This window comes from Argiope bruennichi, chromosome 4, assembly GCF_947563725.1.
Source record: "Argiope bruennichi chromosome 4, qqArgBrue1.1, whole genome shotgun sequence".
NCBI lineage: Eukaryota > Metazoa > Arthropoda > Arachnida > Araneae > Araneidae > Argiope > Argiope bruennichi.
In genome coordinates this window covers 6,533,482-6,557,638 of record NC_079154.1, presented here as the reverse complement: position 1 = coordinate 6,557,638, position 24,157 = coordinate 6,533,482, and the positions used below count along the sequence as shown (strand labels likewise).

At 29.9% G+C, this 24,157-nt stretch overlaps 1 protein-coding gene across 3 annotated transcripts in view; it reads left to right on the top strand.

Moving 5' to 3' along the window:
• Window positions 1-24,157, top strand: part of LOC129966567 (putative leucine-rich repeat-containing protein DDB_G0290503) — a 206,199-nt gene that overhangs the window by 97,612 nt on the left and 84,430 nt on the right. For all 3 annotated transcript variants that reach the window (XM_056081022.1, XM_056081023.1, XM_056081024.1), the window contains exons 4-5: window positions 4,373-4,474; window positions 4,698-4,967. In XM_056081022.1, the coding sequence (XP_055936997.1) occupies window positions 4,373-4,474; window positions 4,698-4,967 (372 nt within the window). The remainder of the gene's footprint in view (window positions 1-4,372; window positions 4,475-4,697; window positions 4,968-24,157) is intronic.

The following is a 24,157-nucleotide window of genomic DNA, read 5'->3' as shown; positions in this document are numbered from 1 at the left end:
ATCTCTGTTTCAAAAGCCAAAAATATCCTTAACCACGTCTTCTCCGTTGCTTAAACTTTCCCTAACTTTTCGCTCAACCATCACTTTTCCCTCCTTTTTTCCCCTACGACATTAATAAATAAAAGATTCGTTTCAGAAAGATCCCTGTGGGAGCAGACGTTCTTTTCAGCCGTTACTCTCAATGAGCATAAATGCAGTCTGGACATGTCGCCGCTTATTTGGCCTTAGCCCCGTGTTTACCTACATGGTCTATATAATCACATAATGGCCCTTACGCTTTGTTTTATGATTGGACGGAGAAGGGGCGGCTCTCGAGGGATAAAAGTTATTCATAAGTCACCAAAGCCTTTAGCTCTATACTAAAGCATTATCACATAAACATAGATCAAATAAACAGGACCTGGGCTGGAATTTTATATTATTTAACCGAAGGATGTTTATGCTTTTCCCCTTTTTGATGCAGAAATGCAGAAACATTTGTCATATTTTAATGCATTCATTTGGGTTACTCGCTTATATTAGGTGCTTGTATATATTTTGATCATTTTTTTCACTTTAAAACGGCATTTATTGAGAACAATTGGCACAATATATATCAATCAAAATAATTTCCATGATTTTCTACAACTTTTTCCCATTTTCGTACCGATAAGTCATGCAACTGATTATCTTCACATTTTTTTGGTCCTCCAGGTCGTTCTTTGTCATCGACATCGAAATCACCACTCTTACATCGTTGAACCAAAACCGACCATTGGGATATGACGTAACAGCATCAACATACGTTTCTAAATGTGTCTGATGCGCTTCGACAGCAGATTTCTTCAAATCAAACAAAAAAAAGCAGTGAATGTTCAAAATGCAATTTGGAGCGTTCCTTGATGGAGGGCCTTTATACACTGAATAACTCAATAATACTAAATGGAAAACTTTCAAAATGATTACAACAAAGTAATAATAAATTGGTAAAACCCCAAACCATTGTCGTTTATATAAATACTTTGCATGTTTAGCAAAAGCTGTCGCTGATTAAAATACATGCAAGCACCTAATATTTAACCTGACTCGTTTGATATTTCTGTCATTTATTTTCCATTCATCTGAAAAAGCGTCAAACTTCTGAGATTTTGTACAGTTGCGTTTTACGAAAAAAATGAGTAGCAACATTTTCAAAAAAAAAAAAAAAAACTCTTAATTCATTGATTGATTATAATTAAGTTTTGGTTTGATAAGAAAGTCGCAACCTTATGGAGAACAGAAAATGCTTCACTGAATGCCCCCAAGAAGCATTTCAGAAACAGGGATGAGAAACTTCCAGAATGGTGGTTGGTTCTCGCTGTCCTAGTGGATATAAAATGGTGTGGAATATCGCCTCCCTACCGATGATGCAGTATGACTTCTAAGCGAGCGGTTGTACCAAGATTGATGATAATTCTGAGTATAGCCTCACTTCTCGTCAATATTGTGTGTGTGGAGGTCTGGTCATTCAGATTTTTCTGTGTGCCTTCAAGGCGAGTCGAAATAGCTGTTTGAGATTCACTGAATGCTGAGCTATTTTTTAACGATCAGCAGCCTTAATACAATATTGATGATCAGCAATTCTTATATGTTGGGAGTTCTTGTTGTTGCTTGTGGCAACAACAAGAGTCATGTACAATCCCGCTATTAAGTCAGTGATTTTATGCCGAATTTTAACATTTCGCGTTTCAGTAGCGCCGTCTAGAGCCAAGAAGCTACTCTTAGCTACTCATGCGTCTCAGCCCTTTTCATACTTAATTCATACAATTATTCACTCATCCACAGATCTTAATTTAAAACTGAATCAGAGAATGATCACCTCTGATCCAGTAGCCCCCAGTGGTATTGTCTCAACTTGGAGGACCTTGTGGTCACGACAGATTTATGCGTACACCAGCCACCATGTACACGGAGAGTCTTCTATCAGCGGTATTCTATCCCACAACCGAAAGGATATGAATCCAACGCCCTACCAACTAGGCTATCCCTTCTTGGGAGTTTTTAAATTTTTAAAGCCAATTATGTCACACAGCTCCTTCATTTTTCATTCATTTGTTTTTTATAACATTGACAAAAATCTATAAAAATATTCAGAAAAACTTCCAGGATTTTATTAATTTATTTATTGGCATCGGTATTTGTGCCTCATTGTAAAAACAAATGCAATGATTCCATGAAAATTGCAAAAAAAAAAAAAAAAAAAAAAAAAAAAAAAAAAAAAAAAACATTTAGAAAATAGTGCATTGCAATAGGAAATAAAATACTTTTAACTAGTCTAATGCTGATAACAATGCGTTTAGAATATTTGAGACTTCTGAGCGAAATGTCAATGAATAGAAAATGCATATTATCAATTCACGTTGCAAGCAGTGTTCAATGAGAAATAATGCAAACCTCTGCTAGAATTAAATTCCATTACAGCGGCTTGATTCTGTAGGCAAACCAACTGGAATGGACGATTATTGCCTCACAGATAGAGATATAGGAATTGAAATAAGTGAAAATTTACTGTTGTAAGCTGTATGCTAGAGTTTAACTGAAGCTTCATTTGAATGTGAGGATTGACTAAATGAATCGACTTTTCGTTTTACCAGACAGCTGTTTTGGGGCTAATTTATAGTTTAATTTAGTTAAATGAATGTTCCGTTGTGAATGGGTAAGAGAACTGTTTTGGAATAGCATACTGTTTAGCTATTGCCAGATAAAAGGAATATCTGGCAATATCTATCTGGTTCTATCCGAGCCGATCTCATTCGTCCAGTAACTTTCATACCGCATCAAAGCAACAGTTTAAGCCACGATGGGTAAAATGGGTATCAGACCCAGAAAGGTCTATAATGGAAAAGAGTTTCGAACGTGTGTTCGCTTAGAAATGCACTAGAGTAATATTCATTTCTCTTGTCTAAATTGTGGTTTATATTGGCAGCGCACCTCAGTACATGACATTATTAAATAGTGAATGTATATCTATAATTTGCGTAGTATCCTATTATAAATTGATTAAAATGTCAAAATCATTATTTTTTTCACTCCATTTAGGATAGAATTTTCCATAATTAGAATTGTGATAAAAGTAGAGTCTTTTTCATTTTCAAGTAATTAATTATTTATTGTCATAACATTTTAACCCGTTTGTATGTGACCTTTATTTATTTTTTTTTTTTTTTTGTATGCAAAGAAAAAGTATTACAATCGTCAAACAATTTGATCCAGAAGTTTTGACGAATCTCGACATTTCAGAAGTCTGAAAAATACATTTTTGAAAGTGAGTCTGTTTGTCTGTGAATGTGGAAACTCAAGAATGCTTTGACCTTGGAATATGAAATTTAGTATGTGTTCTTAATATTAAATTTGTATATTTCTGTCACATTTTATTGAAAAGATATACTTTCAAAAACTATGTCTGTCTATCTATTTAAAAGCAAGCAAACACGAAAACTACAATACATAAAGAGCCATTTAAATGTTTACATCTGAAGCATAGATTTGAATCAAATTTTGAACTAGAATTCGTTAATGGGTTGACAGTCTTTCAATTTATATATTTTCATGTATCAAAACGCGATAGTTGAAAAACGCAACAACTTTAATGATTCATTTAATAGTGAAGATTGGTGGACACAGGTTTGTCTTTTTGTGGTTTATTGGTTACAGAAACATAACTTCAAGAAATTTAGACAACATTTCTTCATAAACAAAAAGCACATGATTACGCCTTCGAGGAAAATTCAATATTAACACGTACATCGTATCCAAGAACAAGTATTACAAGGTGTGTGAGGCCTAGAGAGCTACACATACCATAATATTCGGCAGAAAGCCGAGATCACATTCAACATAATCCATGATGTTCAAGTTCACTTCTCGTATAGAAAGATAATAATCTAGCATGAACAGCGAGATCACGTGGTATTTACATGATTGACAGCTGGTTCCGCTCAAGAAGACCACGTGGTTAAATGAATTCTTAACAAAGCTGTTTTTGCAACTAAGTTGTATTTTAGTTTCCATTTCTGATTACAACAGTTCGAAAAATGTAGGTACAAAGTATTCATTTTCCTTTCTTTCCTTTATTATGAAACATAAAGTACTCATGTCGGGATTCTGGAAATAAAATTCAGAGCACTCTTGATGTGCAATTTTTATGCTAGTGGGGGACATAAAGCTTTTTAAGATAATAGGAAAGAAAATTTCCGGGAAACCATTCCCATTGATTATGCAATGTTTTTAACCAATTGATACATAATACATTCTTTGTATGTCATATCCTCTGTTAGAATAATCATAAAATGTGTGTGATAATTCTCCATTATCAATTTAAAATTTATTCATTCGTCTATATCTTTCTTTGTAGACAAATCTGGTCTGCACCAAGCACGAAAAAGAAAAAGTTAAAATGCAAACTACCATTGAAAAGCTGCAAGAAGCATTCTGTGATAAAGAATCAAAACTCCAGGTGAGAATTCTTTTTAAAAGTAGTAAACTATGAAAAGAAAAAAAAAATTTCAGATGCCGATTTTGCAAAGAATTTGGAAATATAATTTGATAAAATCAATATTTTTCCATAAATCATTGAATTCTATCAGTATTTAAAGCACATTTATACTTATATATATTGGGCATCTATCTAATTATAATTTATCATCCCTTATCTAATTTCTAATTAAAACCTCTTCCAGGACACGAAATCTCAACTGGTTCGCGAAAGACGCATGTCTGAGATCATGGAACGACAGCTGAAAAACGCTCGAAACTTGTCAGAGCAACTCGGACGGATCATAAACGACAGAGAGCAGGAGATTCGAACGCTCAAAAATCTCCTCAACAAGCGACAGGACACCAAGAATTTGTCAGAGTCGGCGGTCCAGGCGGCCATGCTCAAAGCCTCCAGGCAGTCTGACAGGAGAAGATCGACCTCCAAGGACGATTTTCAAGCCTCCATGCGTAGGGTAAGTTGTCACAAGAGATTTACTCGACATTTTCTGAGAAATTCACAGTGACACGCCTTCTATCAGCTTTCTTCAAAAATTTATTCGATAAAGGAACTAAATATCTAAATAAATCTTCTCACCACCTTTTATTCTAGGATGGTTTGAAAATTATTATGAGCAAATATAAACTGCTATTGTAACAAAATATTAAGAGAATTCTTTGCATTTGATGTTTTTAAATTATTTTCAGTAAAATATGAAATAGATCCACTTCATTAGAATATGGAAGATGAAATGCATAAAAGTGAAGTGTTATGGGTATGGAAATTATTTGGTGAGGAATTAATATAAAAAAATAACTTGCTCTTTCGATATAATTTAATCACAAGTTTCCAAACCGCAATTAATAAAGTGTGGAGAAAGTTTCATTCGCTTTGTAGTAGGAAAAGAAGAAACGCTGGTAAATCCTCATTTAATGGGGTTAATTCAATGTCGTATGTTATCATTATTTTCTATTTGTTTGTGAAAAATATATTTTCTTATATATGCAATGCTAAATTTAGACTTGATGAGGTCCTAAGCTATTCGAGATATGAGGCCACTATTAGTCCATTTTAACAGTATATTTATGACACACAACCTCTACTCACTTGAAAAAATTTTGGAGGCCCTCGACTATAGCTCGAAACTTAAAGTTAAATCCGACACTGCATGTTATATTCGAAACACGCCCCGCAAACACATGTACACACACATATATATACAGTTACGGAAAGATCCAAAATCTTCTGAGGGTTATGCAGTGAAAAGTCTAAAGCCTCAGAAATGGATAAGGAAGCTTTTTTGTACATGAATATACAATAGAAAACACAGCCGAAGCGTACATAAAAGCAGCACTTGTAGTAAACAGTAACATATAAGCAGAAAATCGTTATTAAGCAACCGTAACAAAATACCAAGAGAATTCCCTGGAGACTGAGCAACTACTCTTTTGAACTCAACTCATTACTGACTCTGAGCATGACTGACCACTAATTACTATTCTCTTTGTCTCTCGTCAGTTAATAACCCCCGTGCTAATACATCGAATTTTCGAAAACAGATGTCGGAACTCGAATCTTAATGGAGCTATCAACAAAATTCTTGAATATTTTGAGTTCTTCATTTTTGTCACGAAATAGACTCTAAGGGAAAGGTCAATAACCCGGCATCTATTAGAGCTGCCTATAAAACCATCTTACCATAAAATTAACTTCAATATTACAGTTTCCTAACAATACTACATTATTTATTCACCACAGAACTGAGCTATTTTAAACAGAAAATCATTCCAAGCTTAAGCCCCTTCGATAACCTCAAAATATTAATATTTTTAGCATGTTCAAAAGTATTCAGGTTGCTGGAGGATGGTTGCAATACTTCAAAATATATATTCTTCATCTTAATACAGGAAAATATATCATGTAATCTTAAATACTTATCCTTATATATTATCATGAGTATAAAATAAAACATTCAAATTTTCAAAACAGCAAAATAATTTTGAGTAGAAAATTTATGATAATAATCCTATTCGATTTTGTTTTTTGCAGTCCCTTAGATATGTATGGTGTTTTTTTGTTTGTTTTTTTGAAACAAAAGAATTAAAAAGTTTCAATTCTTTATTTTCTACTCTGCATTACACTCAGATTTAATTTATCTATTGAAAATCTTTAAATTTTTAAAATGTTGAAATTTTATATTTACCCCAAAATACGACAGTAAGAATTCATAAATTATGTGAAAACAATATTTGTAATATATGAATAAGCAACAACAGCTCTACATAGATATATGCTGCTGAAAGAAAAATTTTGTATGATTTTTAAGAAGTATAAAAAATAAATCTTTAAAACTTGTTTAAAATTCACAATGTATTCAAAATAATGCATTCAGCATTTGTTTAATGACAGAATAAAAATGTGATGGCGTAAAACAAATAAACTCTTGTAAGGGTCTTAACTTTTACATTTTACAACAAAACATGCAGAAGTTTGCATGGGAAAAGTTTATCATCATTGCTTTCATGTGCGCAAAAGCCATTTATCTTCAAAATCGAATGGATGGAGCACTTTAAAGAGCATTAAGACTTTTTGGAGAGTCTAGACAAACTGATTCTTCATTATTTCAAATGGCACTTCAAATCCTTTTTGATGCAGGAATCGAAAATGATGGTTATTTATGTCTAAGGATAATTTATAAATGTAACCATTACTTTTGTCAAATTATGACAAATAAACTTAATAGGGTATTCAACACATGATAGAAAAAAAGGATCGTTCAATTCTTATTTATTGCTTCTATAACAATTTTTTCTGTACTTAATTCATTTAAGAATAATGCGCCATTCGATGGATGTTTATCCGTTTGGGTATAAAAATAAAGCGTCATTTTCTGATTTTGATATCACAACATTTCATGATGATAGGATACCTCTGAAGCTTTGACTTTGATGTTCTGTGTTAATAATTACGGGTTATTTATTATCGTATCTTTAGTGATAATATAGCAGAATAATAATGATTTTTTTCTCAACTTGTCATTCTTCTAGTCAGTTTCATTCACATCCTGTGTGTTCGATATCGTAATATTTCCTCACTGGTGGAATGTGAGCGCATCTTTCTGGATTGAAATGGATAAATTCGGAAATTCTCTTTTTGTATAAGCCATTTGCATTTTAGTGGAAGTTTTTAACATATGATAAAAATGGCAAGTCATACTTTACTGCTAATGAAGGATATTTAATGCAAAAATCTTCAGAGCAGCCTATTTAGCCTAAGTTTACTCATTCGGTTCATAATTATTTTTTGGGTCTTAGAAAAACTCATTAAAAAGGTTTTTTTTCATTAGTTACATTTTTAATAATTTTTTAATGAATCGAAATTTCATTTTTTAATAACTTTGGAATATTATCACACAAAACTCATTTTTGAACCATTTTAAAATTTTTAAAAAATTGGAAATTCAATGACATCAGTTTTTTTTTTATTTCAGCAAGTTTTTCAAAAAGTTTTGCAATACGAATAGATATTTACCATACATTCATTATTTAAATATTTAGTAGTTCTTTAAAGTAATGAAATCAGCTTTCACTGTATATACTCTAATTAAATGAAACAAATTTACATTTTAAAAATATTAAATTTTCAAAAACTGCTAACGTGCTTATGCTTCAAATTAATTGGGACTATCTCGTAATTTGTATTAATTTATAAATTTGTTTCTACTTCATATTTATAACTATCAGTATATTTTGTTATAATTTTATAAGTGTGTTAACTTTTTTCGAAACGATTAGTATGTAAACGCTGACGATAAAATAAAGGATAGTTTTTAACATGGTAATGTGTTTCTGGCTGGTATTCTTTCTGTAAGTTGCATGATATAAAATTTATAAATTGCAGAAAGCAACACCTGACGCAATGAAGACAGACGATCCAAATCCTAAGACATTTATGTTCTACGAATTCCTTTCTTTCTTTTTCAGCAGAGAAATCATTTTAAACATTCGTCTTTATCTTTCTGTTCATTTTATACTAGTCGCAGGTTCTGCATATTTTATACTGATGAACAGCTGGTTCACCGGAGATATTGATTGTGTTCTTTCAAATTAAATTTCTTGTGTATAACTAAATATTTATAATGCTTTAAAGAAACATTTTTTAAGCATCAAATTATAACTGTCATTAAAGTTGTGATATTTTAATGAAATTATATCTGTTTTGTTCATCTTGCATAGAAACGATCCTAAAAGAGCTATGGCATTATAATGTGATTAAAAATGTAACTTTCAAAATAGTCCATAATCGTACATTCATAACATCCCAACTTCATTTCCTTATTTCTCATTCAAAATACATAAATTTTAAACAAAATCCTTATTTTATAAATTAGAACAATAGAAGAAAACCACACGATTAAGAATTTGACGGTGCAGTGTTAGGTGCAGACGGTGCAGACTGTTAGAGCTTCAAATCAACATTGAATCTATTAAAAGTTATTCAAAAAAATTTAAAATTATCAAAATTGAGGAAAAATTAGCATTACAATTAGATTGATACCATTAAAAAGATAATATGTGAAATTTAAATGGTGGCACACACAAAAAAATGCATATACATTCTTCTTTATTATTAATGGGGATTTCCGGTTTCCTTTTAAAAAATATTTGTCAATAATTTTAGAAAAATATGCATCTATGTAAAATTTGATTCAATTTGATTCAAATTTTTTTTTCTTTCATTGTCTGTTTTTCATGACATAATTTGAAAGGATTGGAGTAATGAATATTAAAACAATATAAATAGAAATGCTTCTTTCAGAAGTGCTTTTATCAGAGCATAAAAATAGAAAATAATATTTTATTAAAAATCTGCTGATCGAAACAAAATCCGCAGGAACATGGTTTGCAGATTACAATTTAATTTGAACAGAACAGAACATTAGCTCTGTTTAAATTAAATTCTAACCCCATTTATTATGTGCTTTTTTTAATTTTTATATAAGGGTATTTAATAATTTTTTGGCTTCTTATGATATTCATTATGACTTCATATAACTTTCCTGATTATTTCCTGTGTCTGACGCTTTTACAACTTTTGTTTTGACCTCCAAAATTTTGGTTTAAAAAATATTTTTCTTTTTTATACAATTATAAAAGAACTCATTTTAATTTTTATTATTCTCCAGTTTTTACTTATTATTTTTCATGATATTCATTATGGACTAAAAAATAAAATCCTATGGCTTATCTCGGAATGAAGCATGCTAATGGTGCTTCTATAACACCCTAAATAAGAACCACTGTACCAAATCAGCCAGCTTCCCCTGATTTTACAGCCATACTTCAAATAGTAATATAAAATTTAAAGAAGAGTGAATAGAGAGTGAAGAAAATTACTCCCTATTAATATTCATAATTCAGATATTTTATATTCTACTAGAACAATATATATTTTAGTTCATTAGCAATATTCTTATTCTAAGAATATATTTTTTGAATTCTTATTTTGTTACTAGATAGAATACCAGTGTTGCTCAGAAAGAAATTTTCATGTCTTTCACTAATGAAAAACTTACGTTTTAATTAATTTTTGCAGAAACCTCATTAAAAATCTTGACTATACCATCTAAAACTTTATTAAAATCTTTTTCATATTTCTGAGCAAAATTTTAATTTTGCCTGTGAGGGAAAAAGAATTTTTTTAATATTAGCACGCTCTGAAATCTCAGAGCATCCGTAAACTGATGTTTTTTATATAGGGAATTTTTAACATTAAAGTTCGATTTATAAAAAATATTAGAGTGCACAAAATATTTCCATCGTTTACAATTTTATTTTTAATAGATAAATATTAGAATTATTTTCAAAATATTAAAAATGTTCGAAAAATATTTTTAAGAAATGAATAAAGTTGAAATTTCAAAAAAATAAAGGTTGAAACTCACATACATCTATAAATTTACATTGCTTATAGTTTTCCTTATTCCAAAATTGTTCAATTATTTCACGAAATAAGATTGGTATGATTGAAAAGATAAAATTTCAATATATTTAATTAATAGTTTTAAAATTTTATATATTTAATTAAAATTTTATATTTTATACATTTAATTAAAATTTGAAATATTTAATTAACTTTATCACTGAAAGTATTGTTGATATATTTACAGTATTTTTCGCTTGCCTTAAATAATAGTTATATAAAATTTGATAGACTTGGACCCAGTTGTTTGAAAGGAAATCTGCAGCAAACATAGCCTCATTGACTATTATTAAAAATATTATTTCTAATTTCTTACTTCAATTAATTTTTTATCAGAAATATGGATGTAAAGATTGAGTGGTAAAAGTCTGAAATTTTATTAGAAGTACTCTCAGTAAATTAGAATTTTAATAACATTTATAATATTCTAATTTCAATAAATATTTAAGGACTTCTCTATTATAATTACCTTATGTCTTGAGTTCTTTATAATATTGCTTGATGTTCGATTAAAAAGATATGTTATTTATTATATTATATTAATAAAATTATATTTTCATTTTATTTTTATTTTTTCTTAATTTTTGCTTTCAACGCATTTTATAATTTATAGCTACAGATATTACAAAAAATCAAATAGTTTCTACATTTATTTATATATATTGTATCAAATAAAGTTTTATCTAAATCAATATATTAATTAATAACTAAGAGCTTTAAAAATATTAAAATCTATAGTTGGCATCAGCAAGCAATAATTTTCATAAATTTGGAACTGTAGTACATTAGTAAGTAAGTGAAGAAGCGATTATAAAATTTTATTCTTACAAATATGAAGCATTCAAATTTAAATGAAAACATTTTATAAAAAAAAGAGAACAATCTGTTTTTAATTTATATGTTTCTATATATTTTGAAGAAATATTATTCAATGTTTGGCTATAATTTGTAGAGAGATTTCTTTTCCAAACCGGACCCAGATTTCGTTAATGACTTTAATAATAATGAACGTAAAGCAACAAATATATCTTGTTTCGTCAGAAATGTGGTGGCATGGTAGTAATTATTGACTGAGGCCACGCTATTTGAAAGATGAATTGAGTAATTCTTTTCCTAACGGAAGAAAATGATGTAGAACTCTGTCATTCTTTATTATACAAGCGAATGCATGCTTATGGAACACATTTGAAACTAAAAGAAATTAATAATAAAATACTTTTTAAATGAGGATGTGCTAAATTGATAATTGGAAATTGATTCTAAACTAATATTATTCAGTTCGCTTAGAACGGATAGCGAATGATTTAATTTTCGATGTTAGTAACTTCTTTTATATACAGGGTGGCCATAATTAAACTGACAGTGCTCACAGTGTTCTGTAGCGCGATCTATTTGCGAGAATGACGCCACATTTTGTAGGAAGATTAAACAAGACGAGGAACGAAGGATTTCACGAAAAAAAAAAAATTAGTTCCAAAAGTCACCGCTAGGGGAATATGTGGTGATGTGTAATAGAAAATAGAGTGTTAACAAATGCAAATCAATAAGGAAATAAAATTACCTTTTATTTTGCACATTCCGTTCATGTTCAATGTGGCTGTCGTGTTTGTGGACCACATATTGCATTCCGTGCACAGTATTCACAACAGCAGAAAGTAACATGCCTGCAGGAATCTCCCGTACAGTCCGTGATATGTTATCCTTCAACTTAGCCAGGTCCTGGACAACTCCTTGATAGACCTTGTAACGAGAAATTTGAATAAAGAACTTCTTCTTCTGCTCTGCGTTCTCTGTTACCCAGTAAATGAAATTGCAGATAAAGAGACTTTATAGGTGTTTATGTAAATTTTTCGCTTTTTTTAAAAGAGTTGCCATATTGCACTTCAACTAAATCAGCAAATGTGCAAAATAAAAGGTAATTTTATTTCCGTATTGATTTGCATTTGTTAACGCTCTATTTTCTATTACACAGCGCCACATATTCCCCTAGCGGTGACTTTTGGAACTAATTTTTTTTTTCCGCAGAATCCTTCGTCTTGTTTAATTTTAAACCTAAACCCCGTCTTGTTTAATTTTCCTACAAAATGTGGCGTCATTCTCGCAAATAGATCGCGCTACAGAACACTGTGAGCACTGTCAGTTTAATTATGGCCACCCTGTATATCGTAGAAAGCAAGGTAAATAAATCTTCTCTGAACTACATTTCATTTTGAAATTATTATTAAAAGTTCTTTAAAAAACAGAAACAAATTCGATATAAAGATTTGGAACCTATACAGAAATAGATTTAAAAATCTTTGGAATTAGAGAACAAAACCATGTATTCAGGTTCTAGTACAGTTTTTTAATGCTTTATAAATGAAAAAGTGCGGTAATTTATTTCTATGAGAAAGCTTTCTACACTCTATTGATGATATCTGTTTGCCAGAGTAAACAAAAGTTCGTTTTGAGGCAACAGCCGAGAAAATTTGGACCTTAACTTAAAGAGAGATAATCGCCTGAAAACCCGCAACTGGCATTTTTGCATAAAATAATTCCTCTACAAATTTTCATTAATCCATATGTGGGTAGAACATTTCATTCTGGACAGCTGTATATCTTCTTCGAGTAACTGATTTCTTTTTCATCACAGAATCTACGATATGTAAAAATCTTCATAGTCATCTTTGTTAATCAAAAAAGCATATCTTCTTGTTCATGTAATATATTTCTTCTTCGTCACAGAATCTTCTATATGAAAAAAAATCTTCATAGTCATCTCATCTTTGTTATTCAAAAAGGCGCATCTTCTTTTTCAAGTAACACATTTATTCTTCATCACGGAATCTTGTATATGTAAAAACCATCTTTGTTAATGAAGAATAAAAAGATTAAGTTATCAAAGTCGGCTGATAGTTTCTTCAAAGCCTATCTCACCCAATTAACTCATTCATATTTTTGTACTATCTAAACTTTTACTGCAATTATTACCACCCCGTTTACAACTCTATTTGTGTTTTACGTGATCTTTTGTAGACCAGGTGATGCATTACGTTTTTGACTAGGATTCCTTATTACTTTTAGAATAGAAAACATAAAAGATTAATTTATATGCAAGATAAATCAAAATAGAACAGGCCGGCTCGCATAATTTTTTCCGATAATAATAATGCTTTAAAAACACACAAAGCTTTGCAAAGTAACGAAGCACTCACGGCCTTCAATATAAACCCTTATCTTACTGTTGAGCGTAGATTGTCGAAATTTATCGTCATGTCAATGAAAAAAAAGGGGGGAGCCAGAAAAAGAATGTTTTACCCCTCTCTTCCAATCTCATGAAGAAGAGAACTAAGTAAACTGATGAGAACTTTGTAACGAAGTGTGGCATGTAAAAGGCTGTCGAAGTATTAGGGTCTGAAAATCTTTTTTCCGCCCTTTTCTTCTAAACAATTGCAATTATCAAAAAGAAAAAAATTAAATATACAAGTTATTCGTTTTCATAAGCTGAATGAATTGTTCAACTCACCTAATTTGAATGATCTTCAATCATTAGGGAGTTATGGGAAAATAAAAATTCTAACTTCACCACCATTTCTTTTTCCTTTGAGCTAGATGACACATGTATGAATTCGACCAAGTCTTACTCATTCAGTACATTTTTTCAGTATATTCCTTCATTCATTAGTTCAGTATATATTTCTAATTAGAGATCTGCCTAGATTCTAGAAGTCATGGTCGGAAAAGATGTGCAAAAATATTTCCAAAGTTGGGTCATGAGAAGCATTACGATAGGTAGTATTCCTGTAAAGACCTTTACAAACCTTTACAAAAGTTTTTGATCAACTTTGAGGATGCCACCAGGGTTTGAAATTTCAAACTGATATTGGTGGCATTTCTTTTACAATTATAAAGTCACTTGAGAAATACGCAATTAAATTTTACTCATCAACTTTAGTTATTCAAATTTCTTTTCTTTTTTTGCCCGTGTGTTTTTAACGGTAAAAACAAATAAGAAAGCACTTGAGCAATAGTCAAGAGCGAAAATACATTATATTTATATTTCACATTTCCAATACTATAATAAAAAATAAATAAAGATATCAAACTTTAAGAAGTAGATTTAAATACAGTCAAATATTTAGAAATTTTTGCATTGTATATTTTTTTTATAAATTGATCCAAATCCAAATATAAAATCTTTTATTTAACAGAACTAAATAAAACCTGCAGTCTTATTTTTTGTGGCAAATATATAAGCCTGTAAATCTTCGCTCGCATTGAGTCACAACTTCAATCAATAAACAAAAGCCGTAGAGACAATGGCGGTTGATGCGAAGAAATGGAGGGACTATTTGTTCTAACTCGAGCTCTGCAGTTGAAGTATCACTCCTCGTCTTTTTGATGCTGAATAGTTGCTTAGTTCAGCTCTTCAAGCCTATTGTCTCGAGCACATGTTCTGATTTTGTTATTCCGCTCTTTCAAATAATAGACATATCGAAGAAAAATCTCCTTTATGAAACAGTTCGATCAAAATGCTGAATATCAGAGCGAACAAGTGGTAGGGGGTTTGTTCTTTAGTTTCATTTTTCTTACTCCACACGTGCAACAGAAAATATACAGATTAAATGCCTTCTAAAATAAAAATAAAAAGTTAGTGTAGAACTAGATTAACAAACCAACAGAAAAGGAAAAAGGGGGGGGGATGTTATCATTCTCTTTTTTTATACGCGAAATCTGAACACCGATTTTGAGATAGGTTTTTTCCCTTCTTTTTTTTTTCTTTTGTTTTTTATGTTCTTGTAGTTTGAAATGAAGATATTTATTTAGCTCTTAATAATTTTAAATGAAATTATTTAATCATTTTATCAGCTTGTCATTTTTTTAAGTAAATTTATTAAGCTTAGCTTTACAAAAGCATAAAGTAAATACATTGAATGATCGTATGTGTTTTATAGTAAAATTCGTAAATTATTTTGCCATAATGCAGATCATTATATCTCCAATAAGTATTGGAAGTCCCGAGATCTAATGGCGTCAAGCCAAATTTCTGGGCATTTGTAATAATTAAAAATCTCTAATAATCATAGAAGCGATTGTTTGTGAGTACGTTGACGATTGAGAAGACCAGTTGGCTTAGTTAGTTTATTAAAAATATATTCTGGAAGCAGAAAATTAGCCCTAAGGGACGATTTTTTTCGAAATTTTTAAGAAGAGTTTATTTAAAATAGAGCTAAATTTCTGCATTTTTTAGCGATATTTCTAAGAATAAATGTGCATAAAGATAATTTTTGCACCATTTTAAATTTTAGAAATTTTTGTTTCAATGACACCAAGATGCAGGTTATTTAAATGCTTCCAATTTTTTTCCTCCCTTGTATTAAATCCTTAAAAATATTGTTATGCAACATTCACTTTGCTTTTTATTGTTGCAATGAAATTGAAACCATTTTCAGTATTTAAAAAATACTTAATAGTGGGTTTCTCTTAAGTTACTGAAAGTAAGAGAAGATATTCAACTTATATTTTCGTATTCTTTGATAATATCATAAATAATTTTATTACTTTCATATTTCTTCTATTTTTTCCAGCAATCTAGAAACAGAGTTCTTTAAGATATTTAAAAAAATTATATATATATATATCTTGTATACTGTTAAAGATTATAATTGATAACATTTTAATCTTTGGATTGGTGCATTTTAATTCAGCTAATGTGCCGTTAGGGTCAAATGCGTTGCACCATTTAAATGTTAGAATGAAATATTTGTTTTGTTTGAGATATTTTAAAAAAAAATTATACTGGCGCCGACAATATGTTATAAGATCTCGGATGACGCGGATAGTTGTGACTTCTTTAAAGACCTTCAACCATAAGAAAATTTAAAAAAAAATAGAGATTAAATGCCTAATACGATTTAGAGCGTAAAATTATTTTATTAACTATTTGGAGTTGGTGCTTAGCTTTTTATACTTAGTGGGCTATTTTAACCTACCTCGAAAATTCGAAGTTACTCATACTCGTATAATTTTATATTTTATTTGGAGTGTTTCAGTTGCTATTGTAAATATGTAATGCAATATATTTTTGTCGCTCATAACGATATGTGTTGTTCAAAACGGTATGTGTGGTCTTATTATGAGTGAATAAACTATTTTATATTAATGTTTTTATATTTATATATTTATGATATTGTGTACTAATGAAGTGGCGGAATTATATATGCATGTCCAAGCTGCAAAAATGGACTTATTGAAAATATTTTTTTTTGCTAATTTTGTGTAATTTTTAGCGCTAAATAATCGAAACGAATGAGTGTATTTTTTTCATTTATTTGTAAAAAAATATTCTATGAAACTAGGATTTTTATTTTCTTAAAAATTGTGTGTCTGAAAGGGTTAAATGAACCATGAACATCAAAAAATGCATAAGAGTTTCAAATGAAAGCAAACGCAATCATTATCCCCGAAGAATAAATTGATCTTCCGTATTAACCAGATTGTACGAAATAATCAAAATCGCAGAATGCTGCATGACTATTTAATATTGACAATGCGACCAGTTAGTAGTTATTTTGTTACATATGAAAATTGAATAAAAGAATGTTTCTCTTCCTTTACTATAACTTTTTTTGTATTCCTAAAAGCATTTCTTTTTAATGCAGTCTTTGACAACCTCGTGCAATTTATAAGCTACCTCGCATCAACACTTTCATCTTAAATGATTTTACAAACTTTTTCTTTGATGTCTTTACCTTCGGAATTCTAGGAGATAAAAACAAAACAAGAATTTACTTACTGAAAATTATTTTTTACGAACGTCAGGGGGAAATGAAATTCGAACAAAATAAAGACTGTGCAAACTTCTGAGAAAATTTTGCAAGCGCTGATTTTAAACAAGATGTTCTGACAATTCTTTTCATTTATTCGGGAGCCATCTTCTTTTTCTATTTATTTATTTTTATTTTTAAATTTTACGTTCGTTTTCTGCCATTTTATTTTCTTAGAACACTGAAACTAATAACAGCAGAGGCAGCAAGAATTCCTTTTTGTCAAAATTAAATTCGCCTCTATTTTTCAGAGTCGGCAAGTCCAATTGGCGCATGCGCAACTTCAACAGTAATTTGATTATCTGTAATTGAATAGAATAACAGGGAAAATCAAATTCCTTTTCGGGAAACTGATGAATACAGTAAAATTTTTGTTTTCTTAAAAGTCCTTGCTGTGTCTCGGCTGTTAAAAAAATTATGCATGATTTAAATTCTTGGATGTTTTTGGAAATTTGTTTCAATATTGCCAATGTTCTCAGAACATTTTCCACAAAGCCCTCACTTCGTAGATTATTCTAAATACCAACAAATTATCTAATATTATATGATCATTTTAATTGCCTTAGTTAAGTTTTGTTCATGCTGCATATGAATCTTTCAAATGGAAATCAGCTTCATAACATCATAGCGTTATTAAAAACGTTAATAGTAAAAGCTTTATTAAGATTTGGAAAAACGCCAAAATACCATAAACGTAACGCACTATGACTGTTAAAGTTTGAGGCTTAAAAATAAATTGCTGAAGAAGCTATTAAGAGACCAATGTACATAAAATGTTTAATTGAAAACTTTAGTTAACATTAGGCGTATCAGCTAATAAGTAAAACCGCATTTTTAAAGATTGATAATTGCATAAAATAACTTTTTACTTTACAAGTTAAAAATTTGTAAAGATGGTAATTTGAAATAAATTTTTCTTTCACTTGATGTGCTTAAGTTCTTGATTTTTTTTTAAGCTATGTGTTCCCATTGAAAAAAAAAAATGTTTACATATTTTCTAAATTTAATTATTAGTTAATCCGTTAATTTTATTTAATTTTGAATATCTGATAGAGTATTTGAAAATAAAAACATATTTAACCATTCTATATCTAAAGCAAATGGATTATGAAATAAGTTAAAAGCTAGTTGGGAAAATAATGAAAAAAAAAGCTTTTAGAGACATGTGTTTATTAAGTTATTTAAAAGTAGAAAATGCCTTTTCATCAAAAATCTAGACGTCTTAACAAAATCCTGCAATCGAAAAATGATGAAACCATTTAGCCTTAACCATTAGCAAAATTGCAAGATCTTAAGAAACAAACCATTAGATGAAAATCGTAGTAAAGAAAATTTCTGAACATGTTTAAAATTTTAAAAAATTATGCAAATGTAATTAGCATTTCAATTTGCTTGGAGTTCTTTTATTAAAAACTTATGTTTCTACGATTTTGTTATTTTAGATGAAGGAATCATTTTCTATTTTCTAACTTTTTAGAAAAGCATGCTTTTAAATCCTTTTGCCTTTTATACCCAAATGGCATTTTATTCTTAATCCCAAAACTTGGCGACCATTTGGCGACTTGCCGACAAATTTGGCAACTTTGGTGACAAAATAGATAATGCTGGAAACTTCAAGAATTTTAACGATCCATCCAATAGGAACTGAGATACGCCTGATTGGCCCAGAAGGTTCTCGGTCCACCTCCCGAGAACTATAGCAGAAGAAAGACAGTCTCAAGCTGCAATGAATCGTAGTCGGAGTCGTAGACAAGTAAAGAGTCGTCGAGAGGATAACGAAGTAATGGTGGAATAAAAAAGCGTTGTGTGGAGTGCTGAACTGCTGTGTGTCGAGTCCTGGCGTTTATTGTAGAAGCAGCGTCATGTCGTGTGTGGAGTAGCTAGTCGTGTAGTAGTGAGTTGACAGTTGGATACAGTTAAAGCGAGAAGAATTTCAGCCGTTTGGAGATACCGTAGAGCGAACCTCCGAGGATTTTCTCTCCTGTTGAATTCTGTCTGGCCGCTTTGTGTACTGTGGTCGTTATTACTACTTGTGGGCTACTGCCTGATGTATTGTGCTGCTGTGTGTACATCTCTGCTGTATATAGTTCTCGTCTTTGTATTCGTCGTCTGTGTCTTTGTGTTTAATAAACGTCGTCGTTGTTTTCTACTTAGGCTGTTGATTGTGATTGTTTTCACACCATACACCCACTATAAACGAACTCGGTGACTTTACGGACTTAGTAGTAGTAGTGGAATCCGTAACACTATTCATTCTGATTTTTTTATTTTGTAAATAAAAGGAAGATAAAATACTGTGCACTATAAAGAAAAAAATTTATATTTTCTTAAGCTTTTATAAATTTGAAGGAATTTATTTGCCAACATTTTTTTAATAAAATATTCCAAAGCCTTATTTTAATTATGAGCTTTTTTCCCTCCATTTTCTTGCAATTTTTTTCGTATTACATTTTTAGCCTGAATTAATGATGACTAATAGAATTTAAAAAAATCCAATCAATGGCTATTGCTTCCAAGCTACATTTATATAAAAAAATTAACATTAACCTATTTTTTTATATAATATTAGTAAAGTTTTACGAAAAAGTAATCTGTTGTTAAAATAAAAATTAGGAAATAACTTTTCAACAGATTATTATTGTTATGAAAATAAATTCATGTCTTATCCTAAATTTAGATTTCTGAAACGCTTCTCCCGTTCTGAAGTTAATAGATACATAAAGAATTAAAAGCTGAGCTTAAAGTCGGTATAAAAGTAAAATTTCGCTGTCAGTAAAACTTATACAGAATCGCATTCCCAAAGCGATTCTGTAGCGTGTGTGCTATCAAAAACTTGGAACTCTTAAGGTCATTAAATAAAGATCGATGAACAGAATTATCCATGATGATGGAAATTCTGATGATATTTTTGAGCGCTTTATTGACTTTCTAAGAATTCTGATTAAGCATGTTCTTCAAACACACATAAGTTGGGGAAATTGCGTCTCGGGGTTTTCTTGGTCGCTTGATATTGATTCTATGGGCAATGTAAGAAGGCAATACACAGGAGTATAACTGGGAAATGTGGTTTCAGCCCATGTATATATAAATATATGGAGGTAGCAGAGTTTTAAGAATGTGATGAACAAAAGTGACAAGGAGGGGCGTGTCTGGGTTAGAATGATGGATGGGGTGTCAGTATCAGAGCATTCACAGCTTCCAATCTATTGCGAATTCGGTATTTTTAAGTGATCGTTCCCGACAGCTTATCTAGATTAGATCATTTTTACGGCTGCAAAAGTGTCTCTGATGATAGTATTGATTTCCCATTATTGATTTAATGGCTATAAAAGGAATGATTAAATATTGCGACTCCAAAAATGTAAATATCATTGAAATTAATGTCCATTTCTCTTCGTATATTAATAATTCTATTATTCCTAGTTATGTCTAAAATAGAAATTGAAAATTCTGTTTAATTTTGTATGCTTTCATGAGTTAAAAAAAACTACAACATTTGTAAATGAATTAGTTTGGATTCAAATTTTTACAAAAAAAAAATTAGGTATAATTAAATTTAATAACCAATATAAAAATTTCTTTTCTGTCAGTTTAAAGAGTCGCGTTTTTCAACTTGGAGTAATAAATACATTGCATAAATTCATTTCATTTTGTTTAAACTTTCAGATTGAGAATTTTGTATTTGTTCTTATTTTAGCTTCTCTTTTTTCATCCGTCCTTTAGCAAAAAAATTTCTATTTTAAAAACTACATCTAAATTTATAATTATTTTTTATCTAATTATAATTCGAGAATTAGGAGAATTAATATTTATATATCCATTAAAAATTTAAAGCAGAATAATTAAAACTATTTGTAAAGTATTAATCTGAAAATTTTTGCACGGAAATTAGAAGGAAAACTAAACCTAAGATCGAACCTTGGTCTCACTGGCAGTTAATCCAAAGCTGTCCAGAGTGAACTGCCAGGACATTCAGCAACAGTTGCAAATTACAAATATATAAATTATGCTCAAAGTTAGAAGATCATTTACTCGGAACTAGCTGAATATTGCGTTTTAAAATTTTAATAAATGGATATCCTAAAGGTATACTACCATCATATGAAATCCCATTTCGAATTCAATTTTCCAACCTGTGCCCTCTCTTTGCAAGATGCTTTACATTATCATTTTTGAGCGCATAATCAGTATGCACTCAATGGATGTTTATATATATATATATATATATATATATATATATATATATATATATATATATATATATAGAGAGAGAGAGAGAGAGAGAGAGAGAGACATATCCTACACCTACACATATATACATACACTATTCTACACTACTATTCCTCCTCAACGCTTATGCCAGCTATAGAGTAAATACCTGAAAGAATCATCACAGCCAGAAGTGATTCATTCAGTACTATTAGCACTGAGTAGCAGGTTGTTCTTACAATTTTGGCCACACAATGAAATAGTCATTCCTTATTATAAGAGATAGACACACTTCTTTTAAAGTATGTTTTAATCACTTTCCGAAACCTGCTTGATGCCCAATATTAGGATATTATTATAAACTAGCCGCCTCTGACGACTAGCATGTTCGCACAGACTTTTTACTGAAACGATTAATACGGAATGCATTTTTTTTAATTTAGCATGTTATTTGATACAATTGGAAATTAAAATAATTACATGCCACAAAATAAAAATGAAAGTGAACTCTTACTTCGGAGGTAATATCGAAAGAAGACACTTTTTTAATCTCAATTTTAATACTGATGAACACATCTGATTGAATGCTTTTATGGATGAATTTGAATTTCATCATAAAATTGTTTTAGAATGAAACCAATGTAAATGTTAAAAATATTAAGGTGTAAAAAATAAAATATGTACTGAAATGAAATCGATAACTTTAAAAATTTATTTTTGAATTTTAAATGATGCGAAATAAACCTGGAAGGTATGGTATCCATTTCCATTGATAATTCATTGCTAGTATCCATTTGATGGCCTTTAAGCCTTTTCTCGCTCTCGATTTAATGTGATTTGATGCACATTTCTATCAACTTGACTTCTTTTACATATTCTTTCCTCGGACTGAGTGGAGTTGATTTGACACGATGACAAGCAAGTCAATAACCGAGAAATTCTAATAATATTTTGCTCTTCCATGAATTATTTAAGAGAGATGTTAAGAAATGTTAAGAGAGATGTCAATAAAATGAAACTATAAAAAGCGCTCATAAGCCTTTATATGACAAAATATTTGTACAACGCTTTGTATAATTTCACTACTGCCATTCGACAATAAGTAATTTGAGCGATTTTTGTTCCATGCACGTTAGCGCTGTGTGTGTGTGTGTGTGTGTGTGTGTGTGTGTGTGTGTGTGTGTGTGTGTGTGTGTGTGTGTGTGTGTGTGTTGAAATCATCAATGAGAATCAGGCGATTCACACCAGTAGCGAAAAAACACGAATGGCGATTTGCCACAGAGCATTTCAACATACACATACATTTCTCTGTAAAATCTCCTTATTTCAGATTTTTCTTCTTGCTTTTAAGCTAAAGGCTTATATTTGAAAAACATCCAGCATTACAAATACAGATATATATATATATATAATGTAATATTTTTTATTTTCAACTGAAAGAAAAATAGATTTCAAAACAGCTAAGAAAAAGTAACAAAATATTAATAAGAAAATTTTTTGACTTGAGAGGTATTTACTTTATGATAAGTTTAGTTTGGATAACATAATGGAAAAAGCGATAATGCGCAGGCTTTTAAAAATTTTAAAGATTGATTTTGTGGATTACAGAAATTTTTAATTCTTCACTGTATCTATTCTATTGTTTCTGGAATTTTTCTTTTAAAAATAAAAGAGAAAGGTCAGCAAAGGCGTAAAGTACGAGCAGTTCTAAGTAAGTTTGGTTTTCGTTGATTAAATTGAGACCTAATATTTGTAAAACTATCACTTGTTATTTTATTATGACTTATTTTGTATCTTCTTAATAAACCGATACTATGTATTCTATAACTGTCATAGGAAAATTTCTATTTGTGCAATCGAACTCTTTTTTCTACCTATTTTTAAATGGATATATTTTGCTACCTATTTTTTGTTCTGTTTAAAGATCGGAAATTCATCGAAATAATATCATATACGCATTTTTGTAAGTTTTAAATTATACTTTTTTATTAAAAAAATCAAATCTTTACTTCAACATTACTAGGCACAGTATGAGAACAAAAAAAAAATCTATTTTTGGAAAAGGATTCTTTGAATTATTATTATCTCAATATAAACTGCAATTAAATAATAGCATTAAAACACATTACTGAATTCATACGGCAAGAATGTGGGGGGAAATGGAATTTAATGGAAAAAAACAATATATAAAGTTTCACATGTTAGTAGTTTATAAAATTTTGATAAGATCATCCTTGTTCGATACATAAAAATGGACGAATTATTTCTACTAATCCCAAATTTATATAAATAATATATGTTTGGGAATTATTAAATCAGAAATATTTCATATCTCAATATATATTGCTATTTGTTCTGATGGATATTTGTCACCGAGCTTCGTTCAAAAGATATCATATCTTTAATCATAAAAAATATTCATGTTGAGATATAGCATTCTTTCATATTCATTAATATTTATAATTAAAAATTGACAAATTAATCAGTTGGAGTGAAAGAAATTTCGCTATATATAAGGAACTTTGTTCCAATTATTTAGACTATTTATTGGGGTAAAATATCATATTATTATATATATCATGTATATGTAAAAAGTTTCATCCGTTAGTAGTTCTAAAATTTAGATAAAGAGGTGCTGTGTAACGGGTGCTGCAAATAAGGTGTAACG